An 18,460-nucleotide genomic window follows, 5' to 3' on the forward strand; every position below is an offset into this window, starting at 1 on the left:
TTATTGTTATGTGTAGGCCTTGATATACTGCGTGTTAATGTACCAATTATATTTATAAATACAGCTGCGTAATACTACGAAAATGTAATAAGCCAACTCTAACGTATATAGTACTGTGGGGTAAGATGGAATACCGTTGGCATTTAAGCCTCAGATTTTGTCATGGTGTTTTAACACAAAGTTTCTTTACAGTCGTGAGGATACGGTTATTTAATTTTATAAAAATTCTTGTTTTACTGGCAAATGGGATAAAAAAAATGAAAACATGTGCCATTTTACCCCACGACTATATTTTTCTCACATTACTAGTTACCACTGTATGTAGGTGCTACAATTTAAACGAGTTCGTTTTTTCCAGCTAGATCGCTATAACAAATCGCGGTTTGAGTAGAATTATTCGGCCGCTACATGGCGTTGTGAGCCACGAGAAACGAAACACAGTGTATTGCATTGGTAAGTTTCATACATAAACGTCCTATGATATAGTAGGGTCTTGTTTTGGTAGTGACATTTAAAGAAACGTTTTGGTAGTAACATTTAAACAAAGGACATTTAAAGAATTGTAAAACCGTATCCTAACGACTGTAAAGATTTTTTGTGTTAAAAACACAATGACTAAATCTGGGATTTAAATGCCAACGGTATCCCATCTTACCCCACAGTACTATATACGTTAGAGTAGGAACCTTCCTATATTTTCGTGAGTCGCGCAGCCTAAATTTTTGCGCAGCCCACGGACCGTTGTTATTTGTTTGAAAAACGATCAGGATATTTAGATATGTGCCTTCCCCGACCCTACTATACACCGCCCATCGCATTACGATGAGTTACCATGATTGAGAAGGTAGAAAAAAAACATTTTGAATTTTAAACACAGACAGCTAAGTATTGGTGTAATAAAATTGAAATTAAAAAACGTCCAAAATTACTAAAACACTCAAAAAAATTCAACTTTTAACCTGGTCTTAAAAACCCTAAATTACGTCAAGAAAAATTAAATTCATACAGGTCTGAAATTACTAAAACAAAAAATCCCACTTTTACATTTGTCTTAAAAATCCCCAAATTACGTCACGAAATCGAAATTCCCGAGCGGGTAAGCCCCTTTTGTAGGAATGACAGATTACAAGACGCGCTCGATACGTCGCGAAGTGAGTTACAGAAATAGAACTATGGCGTTGCTGTGGAAACTAACACGTGGACCGGACAATATGCCATAGGGACGGAAATGCTCCCACGTGTATACGATTCATGCGTCATAATGCATTGTGTGACGGTCGTTTGATAATTCAATAACAGTCAAGTGCATGGGAACTGTATTGTGTATATATAGTACTGTGGGGCAAGATGGGAAATCGTTAGTACCTAAATTCAAAACTTCCTGATCGTGTTATTTTTTGTTTTTAACAATTAAAAATATATATAGTACTTTGGGGAAAGATGGGAAATCGTTAGCACCTAAATCCAATACTTTCTGATTGTGTTTTTTATTTTTGTTTTTAACATTTAAGAATAAATATAGTACTTTTGGGAAAGATGGGGAAATCGCTGGAAAATAAATCCTGTATTTCGTGATCATGTTCTTAACAATTAAGAATAGGAAAAAATATAGTTACGGGTATATAATTAGGTAAATATTCTTTGTTTACTACCAAAAGTAATAGAAAGAACGTCCCATCTTACCCCACTATACTACCTTGTATTGCGTTAACTACTGAATGGCTATGTTTGACATAATTGTGGCAAAGCAACATGCACTTTTATAATGGTAAATATACTATACAAACAGCCAAACAGGGTATTACAAAATACCAGTGAAGTAGAGTAGCAAAGGTATATTATACTGCTATAGCTATGATATAATTACTACTGAGTCCTGATACAATTTAGTAATTACAAATTTGATTTTTAAGACACTAGGCTACGCTACAGTTTATAAATAAATTAAAAATTACTTCAACAAAAATATTATTATTTAACAAACTAGTACTGGCATACACTTATAAATAAATGTATTTAAAACAAGAAGATATTATTGTGGGCGGGTCTAAGAATATACAAGCTAAACTTAAGGAGTATCCGGTTTAACAAGGTATAATATATATAATTGGTATTTTCAGTTACTTGGTCCAACATTATGGCTTAAACATAAAGTATCATCATTTTTTAACAACAGGAAGTAGAAATAAGGCACAAAAATGGCACAAAAAAAGTTCTACCGTCCAAATGCAATTTTTTACGGCTGTTTTATGGATTTTTTTAACAACAAGAAATAGAAATAAGGCACAAAAATGGCACAAAAAAGCTCTACAGTCCAAATGCAATTTTTATGGCTGTTTTATGGAAAACAACTTGAAAATAGTAAATCTAGGCTTGTAGTTAATAGCAGGACCACTAATGCACTATAGGCCTTTCCATAGGGTAAGCGCCCCCATTTTAACAGGATATTTTACTAATTTTTTTTTATATATTTTGAAAAAATTGACATTTTATTTTATTTTTATCATCAGGTCTGCTTTTTGGCAAGACGTTAAACAGGAATTAAATCTACAGTCGAAACATTGAAAATAAAAAAATCTTTTTTATACCAGATACACACAATGCAATAAATAGCAGGTTGAGGGAAAATGAGACACCTTTAGGACATGTTATTCAAATATCCTGATTGTGTTTTAAACAATTAACAACAGTCTATAGGAGTCGTGAGGACACAGTTTTATAATTCCTTGAAGTTTTTTGTTTACTACTAAATAAGAAAAAAAATAAAATGGAAATGTATCCCATTTCCCCCCACCCTGGACCCTACTATATATTAACCATCTAGAAAACAGCGCAAATATTCAAATTCGTCCAAAAATATCTCAGAAAATATGACACAGTCCTTTTCAAAGACATTTTTATCAATGTGATTTTATGATACAATAAAATACATAGATTCTCCAATGACAACAAAACAATGAGTATAAATAGGCCAACAATGCTATAGTGTTGTAACATGAATAATATAGGCGGGGCATGATGTGACACATTGTTTTACAAAAGGTTTCTTTACAAATAACAAGCTTAACAGAGATATGTAGCATTTTGTTTTTACATTTAAAAAAATCTCTAAAACAAGTTAAAAAAAAAAACTGTAAAAAAAATTTTTTAGCGGTTTTTGGACCAATACATAATATTTTGTGAATTTTATTTTTTTATTATTTTTTATTACTCCCTTCAGTTATATGTATATATATTTGTTTTTAATAAAGTACTAAGCAGAGTAGTTTTATATTTACCTTAACATGTTTTGCCTTCTTCATGCTTGCTTGCTTTGGTCTTGGTATACTGTAAGCGCCATCTTTTCTGTGGGCAAAAACAAATATAGTAAAGTGGGGTAATAAAAAACAATGGGGTCCTTGGGGTAAAAAGGGACAACCCCCCTAGCCCGCTTAAAAACATTTTATCGCAAACAGCTTTTGTAGGTAAAAAAAAATTGAGAAACTGAAAGTTTATGTTTTCTGTTTTTATTACCCCACTTGACTATATAGCATTAGGTGTGTTATTTTATAAAATTTTTTTTTTTTTTTTTATAAAACAATAATAGTTTACCCTAATAAGATTTTTATGTTAAATAACCACTTTGCGAATGCAAAACAGCAGCAAAATATGTTCAAAATATGATTTTTTGCGATTACTAAAATAAAATCTATTGCAGCAGCAACTTTTGTTTTTTGTGCCTTAGTCACGATTGTTAAACAAAGTATTTGAACTGCACTCAAAAATGAAAAACACTGTTTTAAATAACTACATTAAACAAATAAAAACAGGAACTTAAGTAAGAGAAATTTAGAAAAAAAAATATATATAAAAAAAAAAAACTATATATTTCTAACATATTAAAAAAATCGCCACAGAAAAAAAATTAGAAAAAATTAAAAATATGAAAGTGTTTCGTAAAAGATAACTTACTCTTCCCCCGCATCCAGGTCTCCTTGAACAACGAGCTTCACGCTGTTCCCTGCGTTCCGGATGCGAGAAATGATCTCATCCCTCGTCGCGATCTCCACATTGATGCCATCGATCTCGATCAAACGATCTCCGGGGAACAAACGAGTGGACGACTCCTCTCCCGCATCAGATGCCTGCATTGATGCTCCTGAAGAGGAAGATTTTTAAAAAAAGGTAAAACTTGTATTTTACTTTTTAAACATAGTTTTTAAATTAATATTAAAATTTTTTAATTTTTTTTAAAATTTTGTATTTTCAAAATATTGAAAACTATGATAACCCAAAACAGATTAAAATAAATTGTGATATGTTATACTATACAGATAGAGCTAAAAAACAGTTCAATGTTTAAAATGTAAAAAATACTAGTGACTATGTACATGTAACAAGTAAAACTGTAAAGAAAATTGGTATCTACACTCTACATTAGACTACACATATTTTCAAAAACACCAATACCCCAAGGTGTGTCGTACAGTTATAGACTAACTAATTTAATTTACTGAAAAAACTATGCCATGTAACACTACTGTAGCACAACTTTTATTGATTCAATTAAATTTTCGGGAACAAATATGACAGCATCATATCATTGTAATGTTTGCTTTCAAAAATCCTTAAGAATGTTAAGATAACAATATAAATTCCTAACTCCATTCCCATCTAAGTAAACACCATTTCTGTGGCCAAACAGCGAAAAACCCTCAATTAAGTTCTTGGCTATGAATTATAGGCTTACAGCTTAATATCAGCTAAACTTCCAACAAATACTGTGTGTAAAAGGTGACTGTACACAGTATCCGGAATTTGTCCGTTTTGTCTGTTTTGTGCGAATTTCGCTGCCGCATGCGGAACTCGGTAATGGGTTTGCATACGACTTTGCAAGGAATTCGCATGCCGGATACTGTGTACAGCCAACTTTATGCGTTTGTGTGGTGGTGTGAAAAATAGAACTAGATCAAATCGTTAAAAAACACATATTATGCGAGGCAGCAACAGCTACTGACGTAAATAATCGTTACATTATCCACGATAAACTCTTGCACCAGTGTTTCATTTGTTTCGACCAATTAAGAAACATCTTTTTAATAATATAATAGTTTTAATTTAAAGTATAGTGTTTTTTGCGTAAAAGATAATAATAAGGTTAATGCATCATATTGCATGCACAATATATTATAATACCTGTAGATACAACAGGACATAAACCCATATAAACACAATTGTTATAACGATACATATAATTAGGTCATATTATAATAATTGTATGAAAAGGGGAATGACAGTCGATAAAACAAACTACGAATCAAATATAATGTATTATATAAAATGGTATAACTTTGACTAGACAGATATATCTACATAACAGTCACCATTTAAACGCACCGGCTGCACCACTGAGCAGATTGTTCTTTTATATTTACTCAGCCAATGGTATAGGCTAGGCAACAAAATGCGTTTATAAGTCCAATTGTAATTAAGCACGCATACAAATGACTCTATTTTAGATGAGTAAACATATCCTCTTATCTCTATTTGCTTCCATGAGTTAATCATTTCAACAACTCAATAATATAATTAAATACACATATTATATTCAATAATATAATACATTCAATATAACTAATGGATAGACTACGTAACTGTTAAAGAAATGGGCCATTTTTAAGTTTACAATAATTAATTTTTCAGTAATTAAATTTTATTTTTATGTCTCAAACCTTCAGTAATTAAAATATTCTTAAATTTAAAATAATTAAGTTATTGTTTTGATAAATTGCAGTGTTTTTTAGTTTAATATAAAAACTATCATCTCTGTACATAGTATTGGGTTGAATTTGCAAACAATGGTTCAAACTTTGTAGCATATATTGTAGTTTGCATTAGGTAAATATTGTAGTAGGTTTACCAGAAAGTTAAATTTACAAGTATACAAAACAATAAACGGTTTAACAATTTGTTTTACAAAAATATAAATAACTATTAATAATAGCATATTTTAACAAATTTTAACAAGTACTAAAACAAATGTAGATTGCAAACATAATATTCAAAACCACCTACCAGGTTCGGCAAAATACACAGTTCGTGTGACTTCTTGTCCGTCAATCATTTCTATGACAGCGGATCTTCGAAGAGAAACGCCAAAATCCCCTGCTTCCCTTTTCTTTAGTGTAACCTTGGAAAAAGAGGACATTTCAAGATTATTTATGATGGTATTCTATTTTACGTGGGTGAGGTTTTGCAGCGCGGCATGCCATGGGATCAAGGCCAGGATTGGTCTATTACTTCAATAGATTAGATAAATAAAAAAAATTCATGTATTAACACATTGTTATTGGGCCATAGGCTGATTTCTGAAACTAGTGAATGAAATACGCATGGTAATAATTAAAATATTTTAGATTTTATTGAAGAGTGGCCTATCGGCTGTTTCTGAAATGGGGTAGGGACAATAAAAGATTAAGAGACCAGGTCTTATTTGGATTGTTACTGTCAGCCTAAAATACATTTAAACACATTTACAAAGTAAATTCATAACAAAAACTTAAAAATAAAAATATTCAAAAATAACATTTTTTATGAAATTTGAAATAAAAATAACATTTTTTTGCTGCAATATTGAATAAATTGACTTACAATTCTTCGATTTCTAGGTTTAGGTTTTGGTTTAACAGCAGGAGGGGCAAATACAACTGGACGAGTTGCTTCTGCCAATTCTGCTTTCCGTGGAACGGAATATCCATCGGGTACAGCTGGATAAAAATAGAAATTGCTCCAATATGTTACAATATATAATAGTGAAGATAAAACAGCTTTAGCACTTAACATACAAATATCCTGATCGTGTTTTAAACAATTAACAACGGTCTATGGGAGTAGTGAGGATACTGTTTTATAATTCTTTGAGAGTTCTTTGTTTACAACCAAATGGGCTGATAGTAGAATGAAAAGGTGTACCATCTTCCCCCGCCCTACTATTTGTTTACAACAGGTTGTTCAGCTGCTAACTAAAATCGAAATAAAAAGAATGAACAGCTGGGTAAAAATATAAATTGTTGCAATAGTTACAACATATGTTTTTTTACTTTTTTATACTTTGGAAAGCTATTAACCGAAACCAAAATAATATAAAAATTTGCATTTTTGAGCAAAAAGTTAAAAATCTCAAAAGCAAAATTTTTGGGGAAATAAAATGGTGTTAGCAATAGCATTACTTGTTTTGTTAAATATAGTCTTCTCCATTTCTTTATCAATTACACTGGCACTAACTGTAAAAACTGTCTATTGAGTATTAAACTAAATGCAAAGCTCCCTGTGCAGCATTACTGGCGCTAATGACAACACAACATAAAGAATAGATATCTACCATGCGTGGTATGTGTATTGGAAATATAGCAGACTGAAATAATCTAGCATTTTGACAATGACACTAGACAGACATCATTGCTGACTTTGCTGTAAATTTTAAAAACTTGTACCTGGATTTCTTGGCGAATCATATGGCTGGGCATTGAGCTGGCCTGATATACGTCTTCTGTAAGGGGGGACAGGGAATTTCATGTTACCCTCTGTGTTTTGTTTCGTTAGAGGGTGGGGTAACGTGGGTGGGGGTGAAATAGGGGGCGAGGAGGGTGGGGTGCCCGATGAAGCACGACGCGGGGGCTGAGCTTGCACCACATCTCCATATATGGTGGCGCGCTGTAAAACTGACGGTGCCTGAAAAAAAAAAGAAAAAAGGCTAAAAATACATTTTAATAACTGTTTGTATGGTGTTGTGACTTGCGAGTAGTTAGTCTATAGTGGATTCTATGGCTTGACCTAATAGACCTAGCAGACATTATTTCAACCCAGTGGCCCTTGAATTTCAAATAGGTTGTTGCACGCTAGAGTAATGAGCCAACTCTGGCCTAAATCTCAACCCCCATAACGTGCTATGCTGTAGGGACCTCACCCACAAAAAAAGTGAATAAGAATAACACTATCAGCTTTTTCTTTTGCGATCTATTTTAAAAGTATTAATATATATACAATGAAAAAAATTAAGTTTATCTTTTTTATTAAATTTTTTAAATTAATATTTTTAATATTAAATTATAAAATATGAATATTTTTTAGATTTCTTACTGGTTGTTCAGATGAGGTTTCACCAGGTGCATAAAGGGAGAGTGGACGAGAAATGTCTCGTTTCTGGATGGGTTCATCTTTTTTGGAACCAGATCTGAAACCAAGTGTCAAATAATAATTATACCTTTATATCGTATTCCAAAATCTTAGTGCACAACATGTCTGAATATAACTAAATTAGGAAAATTTTTTTAAATTGGGTAAAATAATTGCATGAAATTTTTTATAGTATTGCTACCTGTTTGAAATGCTATCACACTAAACAGTGTTACGTAAAAAAAAAATTGAAAGAGTCAAATTTTTAATTAGGTGAAAAATTTTTTGAATTGCGTAAAAAAATTTATAGTACTTCCATTTAAATTGGTACCACACTAAACAGTGTTAAAGTAAATTAATTCTTTAACGTATCAAACCTAATCAAATTATAATATAACTAAAGGCAGAAAAATTTACCCTAACAGGTTGATTCTCTTGAGCTAAGCTTCAAATATAAATAATGCATAATGTATATAGTGGGGTGGGGAAAGACGGGACACCTGTTTATTCTATTTTCTCGTCCCATTTGGTAGTTAACAATGAAAATTAAAAGAATTATAAAACCGTATTCTCATGCCTACTATAGACTGTTGTTAATTGTTTTAAACCTGATCAGGATATTTTGATATTGTGTGCTAAAGGCGTCCCATCTTTCCCTAAGCTACTATATACATAATTCATGAACTGATAAAGTGGAACAAAAATTTCTGCCAATATATAAGTTCCAGATTGGGAAGTTGATTTTTGCACAGGAGATAATTTTTAGGTTTTTCGTATGTATTGTCAAAAAAGCCAAGTTTTGACTTTTTGACTGCCATGGACAATTGTTGTCAGTTTTAGATATTTGATGTCAGTCACAGACAAATTCTGTTTCTAACAAACAAGTTTTGTTTGTCTTGCAAGCCATATTTTGTCATATTTCTGTCTGTAATCCATATTAAAACAAAAATTGTTTTTAATCTTGTTTATATCGAACTATTTTTTTCCAATAATTTTTTCATCATAAACACAATCTTTACACTTGCAGTTCCCTATTCATGTCCTAATATTTAAATTTCAGTATTCCACATGTTCATACTTTTTGCTGAAAAATCCTCTTCTTATTCCAACTTCTTCCAGTTTAGTTATCTCCGCTTGTGTCATTCCGGGTTTGTGACGTTTCTTCTCACGCCGCTCATCTTTGTTCTTCTTCCGTCCAAACATTTTTGAACTTTTCTATTTAGAACTATCACATCTGCTAAATAAATTGTTTAATCATTAAAGTTGTTATAGTATGGTGGGAAAAGATGGGACACTTTTTCATTCTATTTTCTCGTCCAATTGGTAGCCAATAAAACCAAGCATGAAAACAACTGCTAAACAAAGCACAAAAGCTCTAATAACGAATGGAAACAGTTACTGTGACTGCCAAATAAATATTTTAAACTTGTAAAAAATGATAAATTTAACATATTTTTAACTGAAGTTCTAATTTTTTACGTTTTATGCGTTTTTGCAAATAAAACGTCTTAATTTGGTCTACTAGAATCTCTGGCTTTATTGAATTAGCCATCTACGCTCCATTCAACAAGGACAATACTGAACTTGAATCTTCAATACACCATAAAACTCAACTAATTAAAGTTCATTGAGTTCACTCCGGACAATCGCTATGTTTGTAATGCATAACATTCTGGCAAAATTATAGAAAGCCGTGTTAGTGCAGTGCTACACAGAAAATATCTTAGCACTTTTTTATTTATATGTTATTTATATGACCACGTATTTAAAATTGTTAAAAACAAAATAAATATTTGTATGGACATTACCTAATTTTTTTTAATAGTTCATTTAAATTTAAACATTTTTTGTCATTTTATTTTTACGCATGACAGATTTTTGACATAATTCTATTTTTAATTCTAGACAGTAGACAAGAATGCATAATAACGTAATTTTGCGGTTACGAAAATTTAAACTATGTCCATGTAATAATTTAGCTGCTCTTCATTATATACCTTAACATTGATTACCGAAGTATATATTTATATTTAAGCTTACTGTATGCACTATACACGACGCTACAGTCGAAGGCCGACGGTTATTCCCGATCTTGCCACTGATACTGTATATAACTAAACAGACAACACTTCAGGCTACGCTGAAGTAAATGCAGCCGGCGAGAGTGCCCTTGGGTAAAGCACTTGAAGAGTTGTTTTAATCCTGTGGTCACTAATTCGCTATTAAACCCAAACAAAGTGTTTATTTCCTTGCTTGTCTTGCATGTATTATTATTAGTAGGTTTTAAATATGTGTTTGGATTTTTGTGTAAAATAAGTTATAAACCAAAGTGGTTTACCAACTACGATGTTACTATAGCTGTAATGCATGTAATGCATCACATAAATATAGAGTAGGGTGGGGAAGACGAGACACCTTTGGCAAATAATATCCAAATACCACAATTGTGTTTTAATTTTTATTATAAGGTCATGTGAATTGTGAGGATACGGTTCTTTGTTTTCATACTAAATGAGCTGAAAAAATAGAATGAAAAAGTGTCCCATCTTCCCCTACGCTCTACTGTTCTATAAAGAACTAAATATTTCTTTTATTATCATGTACTTTACCAGCTTTTGGATTTAGGTTGCAAAATTAGGCCAATTTCATGTCTTACCCTCGGCAAGAATTTGTTGCTGCTCCAGATGTTGGACCTTCACATCCAATGTACAACGGCTTATTCTACGCGATTGATCAATGTAATGTCAACATGTGCATGGATATTGTTGCAAAAGATCCAAAGACTCTACAAATGACTGTAAGAGTGAATTATATGGGTTGCACAAATTGTCAGTCATGTTTAAAAAATGTAAAAATTATAAAAACAGAATTTCTCAGAAAGTTGCATATATTTAACTTGGTAACTCGTAAGAAGTATGAAGTCAGTTAAATTAAATAGGCCAATGGGCACACATATATTGCCTGCAGTTGCGAGAATAAAGAAGTTACATTTATGCATGTTCCAGATTTGATAGGATAGCATAAATGTTGTTTTTTTTGCAAAATATTTGTGCTCTTCAGTGCAACAGTTTAAAATTTCAACTAGTTTATAGGCTAGTTAAAATCTAAGTTGGTGTTGCGTTTATACAATTTTGGCTTTTTTGTTGTTATTTTTTGTTGTACCCAATACAGAAACGTTAGAAGTTAACAAACAGATAGTTTGTGGTTAAAAAGTCACAGGAAAATATTAGAAAAATTACACAAATATTATAAAATTCATGAAAATGTTTTCTAATTACGAAAATTTTATACAAATCAGAAAAATATTGTACAAATCCCAAAAATATGATACCATTTATGAAAATGTTCTTGAATGATACAATATTGTTTGTTGTTTTAAAGGGTTGGAATGACATGACACCATTGCATCACATTTGCTTGAAAGGCAAAACCAACATCGTTCAATTGTTTCTTGATAATGGGGCAGAGGTTGATGCAAGGAGCTCATTTGGTAACAACTAAAGACCCATGTTTTTATTTCTTTTTTATATGTAAATTAGATCGATAGCACGCTATGGAACCTAAGTTTTAGGCCAGAGTTAGCCCATTAGACTGGGCCATGGAAAAGTGCTTAGCACGAGGTGTATGAAAACCCGTTTTATAACGACTGTCGTTTCCCGTACACGCAAAGATAAAGCAAGTTACATGCATTATTCTTACAGCCCATTTGTGAACACTAGGTTGAAGCAATGTCCATTAAATGTCTTAACTAAGAACACTTTTTCCCATCAGTGTCGGGCATTGAACCCGGCTTCTTTGGGTTACGATACAAGTCCCTAACCACTGAGCCACAGTGCTGGATAACAGTTTCTAGTTAAAATTTATATTTAGTGTTTAAAAACAAAAATTTCATGTAATTTTATGCTTGCTTATTGCATTTTTGTTCTTATGTTTCGAATGTATACAATACAGACCTTTATTGTCAAAAAAAATGTAGCCTCATTATACAAATTTTAAGTGCGTATAAAAGTATAATAATGTTTTATGTTATATATATAATTAATATATAAAATATACTTTTATTGTTAAATAACCATTTAGAACCTATAACAGCTCAAATTCAAACAGTTTGAAGTATGTATATCGATTTTTTTATAATACTTTATTTGTCCTACTAAGAAAAAGTTGAGCTGTTTTTCAAACAATGGTTGGCTGACATAAGTGCTCTTAAGGAAGTAGGACACTTAACTGACAGTTCAACCCGGTGGTCACTGAAGGGTAGTTTAACTATGAAACTATCTACACCCTTAAACTGCAGCATTTTGTGTGTACTGTTAACATAACAAATTTAAATAGATAAGTTACAACAGATTTATCCATTCATACTTATATATATATATATATTATATAGGCTATAAGTAATCTGTGTGTTTAGGTAATGGGTCAAATCTAGCCTAAATTTTAGTTTCTCTAAAAAGAACTTAACCAAAATCGAATAAAAACATTATTTTTACCAATTGGTCTTATGAAAAAAAATATTTATAATTTGCTAATATTAAAACTTCTCATTTTAGGGGAAACTCCACTACATTATGCATGTCGTCGAGGCACGATCGACGTAATTCACATGCTGATATCATCTCGTGCCGATTGTAAAGCAGTGGATAAGCAGGGTCGAGGTTGCATGCATTTCGCAGCCATGGGTGGATCAATGTACGTTATTAAAAGTATCATAGGCGTTAAACTTAATATAAAAAAACTTAAACAAAATGGGAAAATCAAAAAAATAAAATAAACTATGCTATAATTTTATAATACATATAATATGGACTATAGTAAAGTTACTATACAAAATGTAAGTTTAAACATTCTATACAAAAATTAGTTTTTAAATTCCGCATAAATCAGTTTTTCTAATAAATTCTGTATAAATCAAATTTTAATTTTCTAGTTTAAAGGTTCTATGCAAAAATTAGTTAATTAATTCTGCTTAAATCAGTTGTTCTATTAAATTCTGCATGAATCAAATTTGAATTTGGTGTGTAATTGTTTCGTATGTATTTTTAAAGAAAATCCTGTTAATGTACAAAGTTTAAATATGATTATTCAACATCAAAAAGGATTAAACCCGATATCTCTAATATTCAATGTTAAAACACCCAGAGCTGCAATGCATTACCTTGCGACACAAACCCAGTTAAACTATGACGTGGTTGATAATAACGGAGATTCCCCGCTTCATGTATGTTGCTTTCAAAGGCACAACGTCATGATCGATTACTTGCTGAGGAAATCTGTAAGTAAATCTGCAAAAAATATTTATATTTACATTTTTGTAAGGAGTCCTGTTAAAATTTTAAAGCATTTCTGTTTTCGTGTTTGGAAATAAGTATGTAGAGTAAACTGTAAAAATTAGATTTTTTTCAACTTTTTTTAGGAGTCATTTTAAAGAGTTATGTAATTTCATTATTTCGTCATTTCTGTTTTCGTATTTAGGAAAAGTTTTGAAGGGTAAGCATACCAGGGCAAAGTGGGCCAATTACATTGACCTAAATTTATGCCCAAATTAACCTGTTACCCTACCGTAAGAATCATTTTTTTAAAATAATGTTGTATCAGAAAATTTATAAATTTCTACAAAGTAATTTATTTCTAACAAGTAATTTTTTTGAAATGGATTTCGAATTATGTTGAACAAAAATTTATAAATTTTCGTGAAAGAGGTTATAAATATTAAATATATTGTGACAGCGCTGTGACCCGCGTCATGCCAACCACAAGGGTACAACCCCTCTTCACATGGTCGTCAAGTTGGGCAACAGTGACATCGTGTGGAAGTTGGTGAAGGCCGGGGGTTGTGGGATCGTTCATGCCAAGGATAAAGAGGGGAATACCCCAATAAATATCGCGAAACAAGAAGTAACGGACAGGTGCGGATATATGAGCATAGAAATACTATATTTAATATTAATGTTTTTTTTAAAATAATAAAAAAAAATATTTTTAAGTGATAAAAACAATAATATATATATATATATATATATATATTTTTTTTTTAATAATAAATTAGTATTTGTTTCAATAAATGTCACTTGCTTATCCTCTCTTCAGTATTATCGCAAAGTAGAAAGCAGCTGACATATGCGGGTTCATGAATACCTAATTATAGAAATGTCATTTGGATTTGTTAGTGTCAAATTACTTAATTAAAATTTTATTTTTTATCCAAAATTTTTTGGTTTTATAATATCATCTTTTTGGTAATAAAAAGCATTATAAAACAGTCATAATTTTAAGTTAACTTTTTTTTTTAAATAAAGGCAGGTGCTTTTTGTATAAAAGTATTTCATCTTTGTGCCACATTTTTTGGTTTTATAAAAAGCATTATAAAACAGCCATAATTTAAACTTTAATTTTTTCAATAATTTAATTTTAAAGTTTATTTTTTAAATAAGGCACGCTCATATTGTTAAAGAATTGGAATATTATGCAAAACAACCTCCACGCTTGCCACCCAAGGGACCTGTCAGTAAGTCAATTTTCCAGGTCTTTCTTTGGCCATTTTAACAATATCACCCCAGATTTTGCTAGAAATTAAAAAATATTTATCTAAACCTATCGGGCTTGTTATATTTTATGTTAACATTTTTGTTAAATTCTACATTTTTTACAAATTAAATAATTTTTACCTGAAACCTATCAGTTTATGGTTAAATTGTAAATTAAAATTAATTCAATTTTGGTCAAATTTTACATTATTACAAATTAAATTTTGTTTTAAAATACTTTTTTTTGGTGACATGGTTCAAAATTTAAAATACTTTTTTTAGTGACGTGGTACACCCTACTATTTCTCCCATTCACATGGGCAGCTATCACCTTCATTCTATCTTTATGTTTGAATGGAAACGGAGGTTACTTTTCTCTCCTCATGTTTATATTACTTGTTACATTTGTAGGAAGGTAAATGTATTTTTAATTAAAAATAAAATTATTACTCTTAAGATTAAGAAAAAAAAAGTTATAATTTAAATAAAAACATTCTGTTTAAAGTTTTTTTTTTCTGATTTTATGTAAAGTTAAATGTAAAAAAAATGGGACGTTTTAGCAGTGGTCACCCTACTACACTGGTTCACAATGCATTTTGTGACTGCTTTGTTAAAATAAAAACTGGTTTACCAAAGTTTCGTATAAAATGTATTAATTAACGTATTCATAATTTCAACACACTGCAAAAAAAGGTTAACTGTACCTATTCCCCCCCAAAAAATTAAGATTTTTTTCAAGTTTAAATATTAATATCATATTTTCTAAACAGCCAGTTTTACAGAATCTCTCTCAAAAAACTACTGTATCTACTCCATAAAATTTTTTTTTACTAAATATTAATGTCATACTTTCTAAACAGGCAGTTTTACATATTACATCCCAAAAAAGGCCTACTGTGTCTGTACCCCTCCCCCCCAAAAATATTGTTTTTAGACTAAATAATAATATACCATTTTCTAAACAGCCAGTTTTTTAGAATACATTCCAAAAAGCTCTACTCCCTAAAAAAAAATGTTTTTAAAGACTAAATATTAATATCACATTTTTTTAACAGGCAATCTCACAGAATACACCACCCCTCTAAATGGCCGAACCCAGTTTTTCTTGGTGCGTTTGCTGGAGGAATATTTCATTGCATTATCTCCAGTAGTATTTTTATTATGTATATCCTTTACTGTTTGACAATGGTCCATTTAAACCGTATGTGTGTTTTAAATAATTTAGGTTTTTGTTAATTAATTTCTAATTACGGTTTTGTGTAACAGTTTACCGGTGGGGTGAAATAGTTAGTGATCGACTGTTTTTCTTTTTCTTTAAAAATTTATAATTTTTGTTATAATTTTTTCAATTTTTTTTTTGTTTTAAATTTTCATTTTATTGTTAGTATTAACAATAATTTTTAAATTAATTAAAACTATAAAAATCCTAAAAAATCTTACTCTACAGTACATAATAACTTATATAACCATAAAAAAAAATTTAAATTATTTTAACCAAAAAAAATTTCTTAACAAAACTTACATTTCTGGCCGTGTGTGTTCACCTTCTTTTTCATAACATCGTTGTCCATGTCTTGCCTCTACAACCTTTATCATCTCACACGAGGGGACCCCGGTGTTGTCACCAGCAACTCCAGGGAGCGAAATGTGGAGCTTAGTGTTCTCGATATAGCACTGGGTCATTGTAAGGAGGGAGACTTTTGCCCTTACACAGAGGTACAGTGTTTTTGTTTTTTTATTGTTTTTTTTCAGTTTAAGCTGGGAATAAATAAATGTAAAAACAGTCGTATAACACCAGTGTTCTGTTTACTAACTTTTTAGTTTAAGCTGGGAATAAATAAATGTAAAAACGACAGTCGTATAACACCAGTGTTCTGTTTCATACACCTCGTGTCTGCTTACGAGTTACCATGAATGTAAAAAAACTGAATAAATGTAACTTGCTTTATCCTCGCGTGGCCGGAAATCGTCTATTGGATGTTAAGTTTTTACAATTTAAATTGTAAATAATTGTAACTTGCTTTATTCTCGATTGACCAGGAAACGACAGCGTTATAACACGCGCGTTTTGTTTCATACACCTCATGCTAGCTTACACCATACCTCGTATGTAACTTTGTGGGTGTGTTTTTTTTTTTTGGCCAACAAATTTGGACAAGCAATTAGTGACCACTGGGTTTGAGAAATTGCCGTTAAACACACGTATGCCTACAATGGTAGCAGCGACGAGTCTTTTCGAAGATAAAACAAATTGGTAAGTATTTTTAAATTAAACTTCTCACCTTTTCAGCTTATCAAGACGAAACGAAGTAAATATTGTCGTCTTTGTGAAAAATTGGTTGAAGATCTCGACCACCATTGTTTGTTCCTTATGAATTGCATTGCAAGAAATAACCATCGTGCATTTGTAATATTCATTATAAACGTCATGGTCCTACAGGTAATATTTTGTTTGCAGGGCCTACAGGTAATATTTTGTTTGCAGTTAAACTAAAAATTACTGTAAATTAAAAACTACTTAATTACAGTAAATTAAAAATTACTGTATTGTAAAAAAAAAGTATTTTGTTATTTTTGTTCAAAAAAATTACAAATTTTACGAAAATGTTATTTAAAAAATAGTCTGTGTATTAATCTATTTATTTTTTCCATAGTTCTCATTTTGCTATCTTACTTTGAGCTACATGTGGACTGCTTATCCCAACAGCGAGAACTGGCTTTTAATTGACATGCTGACGTATGAATCTATGATACTGGACCTGAATATTCTTTGCATATTCGCTTTTTTGTGGGAATGTCAACTTATTGGGTCACAGCTTGTTAACATAGCTATGGGACAAACAACGTACTATCAAAGGTATTTTGCACTTTTAAATATTTAAAATAACAGTTGTTATAACACCGGTGTCCTGTTTCATACACCTCGTGCCAGCTTATAAGTTACCATGTATGTTACTTTGTGGGTGATTTTTTTTATGTGTGACTGACAATTTGGACAACCCATTAGTGACCACTCGGTTGGAGCAATTGCCCTTAGGGGCCTGGCCAAGGAAACATAAACCTACAATGGTAGCAGCGATGAGCCTTGAACTCATTACCTCTGGGTTAGAGGCCGACGCGCTAAACAACTGTGCCATGGCGCCGAGCAATGCCTGGTAGCAGAAGTACCTTAACGGAATAAAATAAGTTGTTTTTTTACACAGACATGGAACAAAACCAAACCTGTCGTCAATGCTCCGAAATGTCGTTCAATTTTTCTTCCCTCGAACCGAAAAACACAGATCTTTGAAAGTGAATTCACCATTGCTGTTGTAGATCCTAAAATACAGCTTAAACTTTTTTGTTACTGTTTTTTTTTACTGATAATGTGTTTTTTAGCCATTTCGTATTAGAATATAGAAAAATTGATTGAAAGTTGAATTTTTTTGTCATGACCCACTAAAAAGCATCGATTTTGCTACACATGTTTTTTTTAGCGTTTTTATACTAGATTATAGAAAAAAAATGCTTTTTGTCATGACGTACTGAAAAATTTGACTTTGTAGCATATTAATAGGCAAGTGAGATATAGTTCATATATGCGGAAATTGTTTTGTGTGGAGATTTTATATTCGTTTGTCATTTAATAAATAAAATAAACTTTTTATGAAAAAAAATTAAATTTATAAATATGTATTCATTTTACTCAACTAAGGAAAAAGGCTGCAGTCAAATTAGGTTAGTTCAGGGTTGAGTGCCCAACTAAGAAAAAATGTTGCAGTCAAATTAGGTTAGTTCAG

At 31.1% G+C, this 18,460-nt stretch overlaps 2 protein-coding genes and 1 long non-coding RNA gene across 9 annotated transcripts in view; 2 read left to right on the top strand and 1 right to left on the bottom strand.

Annotated features, from left to right (window-relative positions):
• Positions 1 to 9,400, bottom strand: part of LOC100183025 (unconventional myosin-XVIIIa) — a 34,571-nt gene extending 25,171 nt beyond the window's left edge. For all 3 annotated transcript variants that reach the window (XM_026836574.1, XM_026836576.1, XM_026836573.1), the window contains exons 1-7: positions 9,233 to 9,400; positions 8,119 to 8,212; positions 7,473 to 7,710; positions 6,631 to 6,746; positions 6,055 to 6,169; positions 3,952 to 4,138; positions 3,279 to 3,345 (exon numbers count right to left, since the gene is read on the bottom strand). In XM_026836574.1, coding sequence (XP_026692375.1) covers positions 3,279 to 3,345; positions 3,952 to 4,138; positions 6,055 to 6,169; positions 6,631 to 6,746; positions 7,473 to 7,710; positions 8,119 to 8,212; positions 9,233 to 9,357 — 942 coding nt within the window. In that variant the 5' untranslated portion in view covers positions 9,358 to 9,400. The remainder of the gene's footprint in view (positions 1 to 3,278; positions 3,346 to 3,951; positions 4,139 to 6,054; positions 6,170 to 6,630; positions 6,747 to 7,472; positions 7,711 to 8,118; positions 8,213 to 9,232) is intronic.
• On the top strand, positions 324 to 9,416 carry LOC113474659. 5 transcript variants are annotated; one of them, XR_003396347.1, is made up of 5 exons: positions 324 to 453; positions 3,969 to 4,164; positions 6,058 to 6,206; positions 6,648 to 6,740; positions 8,110 to 9,416. It is a non-coding gene; the product is annotated as an uncharacterized LOC113474659 (long non-coding RNA). The 5 variants fall into 5 exon arrangements; XR_003396346.1 differs by lacking the exon at positions 8,110 to 9,416 and having other exon boundaries at positions 6,058 to 6,224; positions 6,648 to 6,736; XR_003396348.1 differs by lacking the exon at positions 8,110 to 9,416 and having other exon boundaries at positions 6,058 to 6,220; positions 6,648 to 6,729.
• A 1,352-nt stretch (positions 9,417 to 10,768) lies between these two features.
• Positions 10,769 to 18,224, top strand: zf(dhhc)-2 (zinc finger protein). The gene is given in 12 exon segments (NM_001078514.1): positions 10,769 to 10,951; positions 11,536 to 11,644; positions 12,708 to 12,846; positions 13,297 to 13,429; positions 13,885 to 14,063; positions 14,589 to 14,662; positions 14,964 to 15,096; positions 15,737 to 15,846; positions 16,204 to 16,397; positions 16,972 to 17,121; positions 17,336 to 17,538; positions 17,885 to 18,224. Coding segments are annotated over 12 exon segments (1,686 nt in total). The 5' UTR covers positions 10,769 to 10,801; the 3' UTR covers positions 17,997 to 18,224.
• The last annotated feature ends 236 nt before the right edge of the window (positions 18,225 to 18,460 follow it).

This window comes from Ciona intestinalis, chromosome 11, assembly GCF_000224145.3.
Source record: "Ciona intestinalis chromosome 11, KH, whole genome shotgun sequence".
NCBI lineage: Eukaryota > Metazoa > Chordata > Ascidiacea > Phlebobranchia > Cionidae > Ciona > Ciona intestinalis.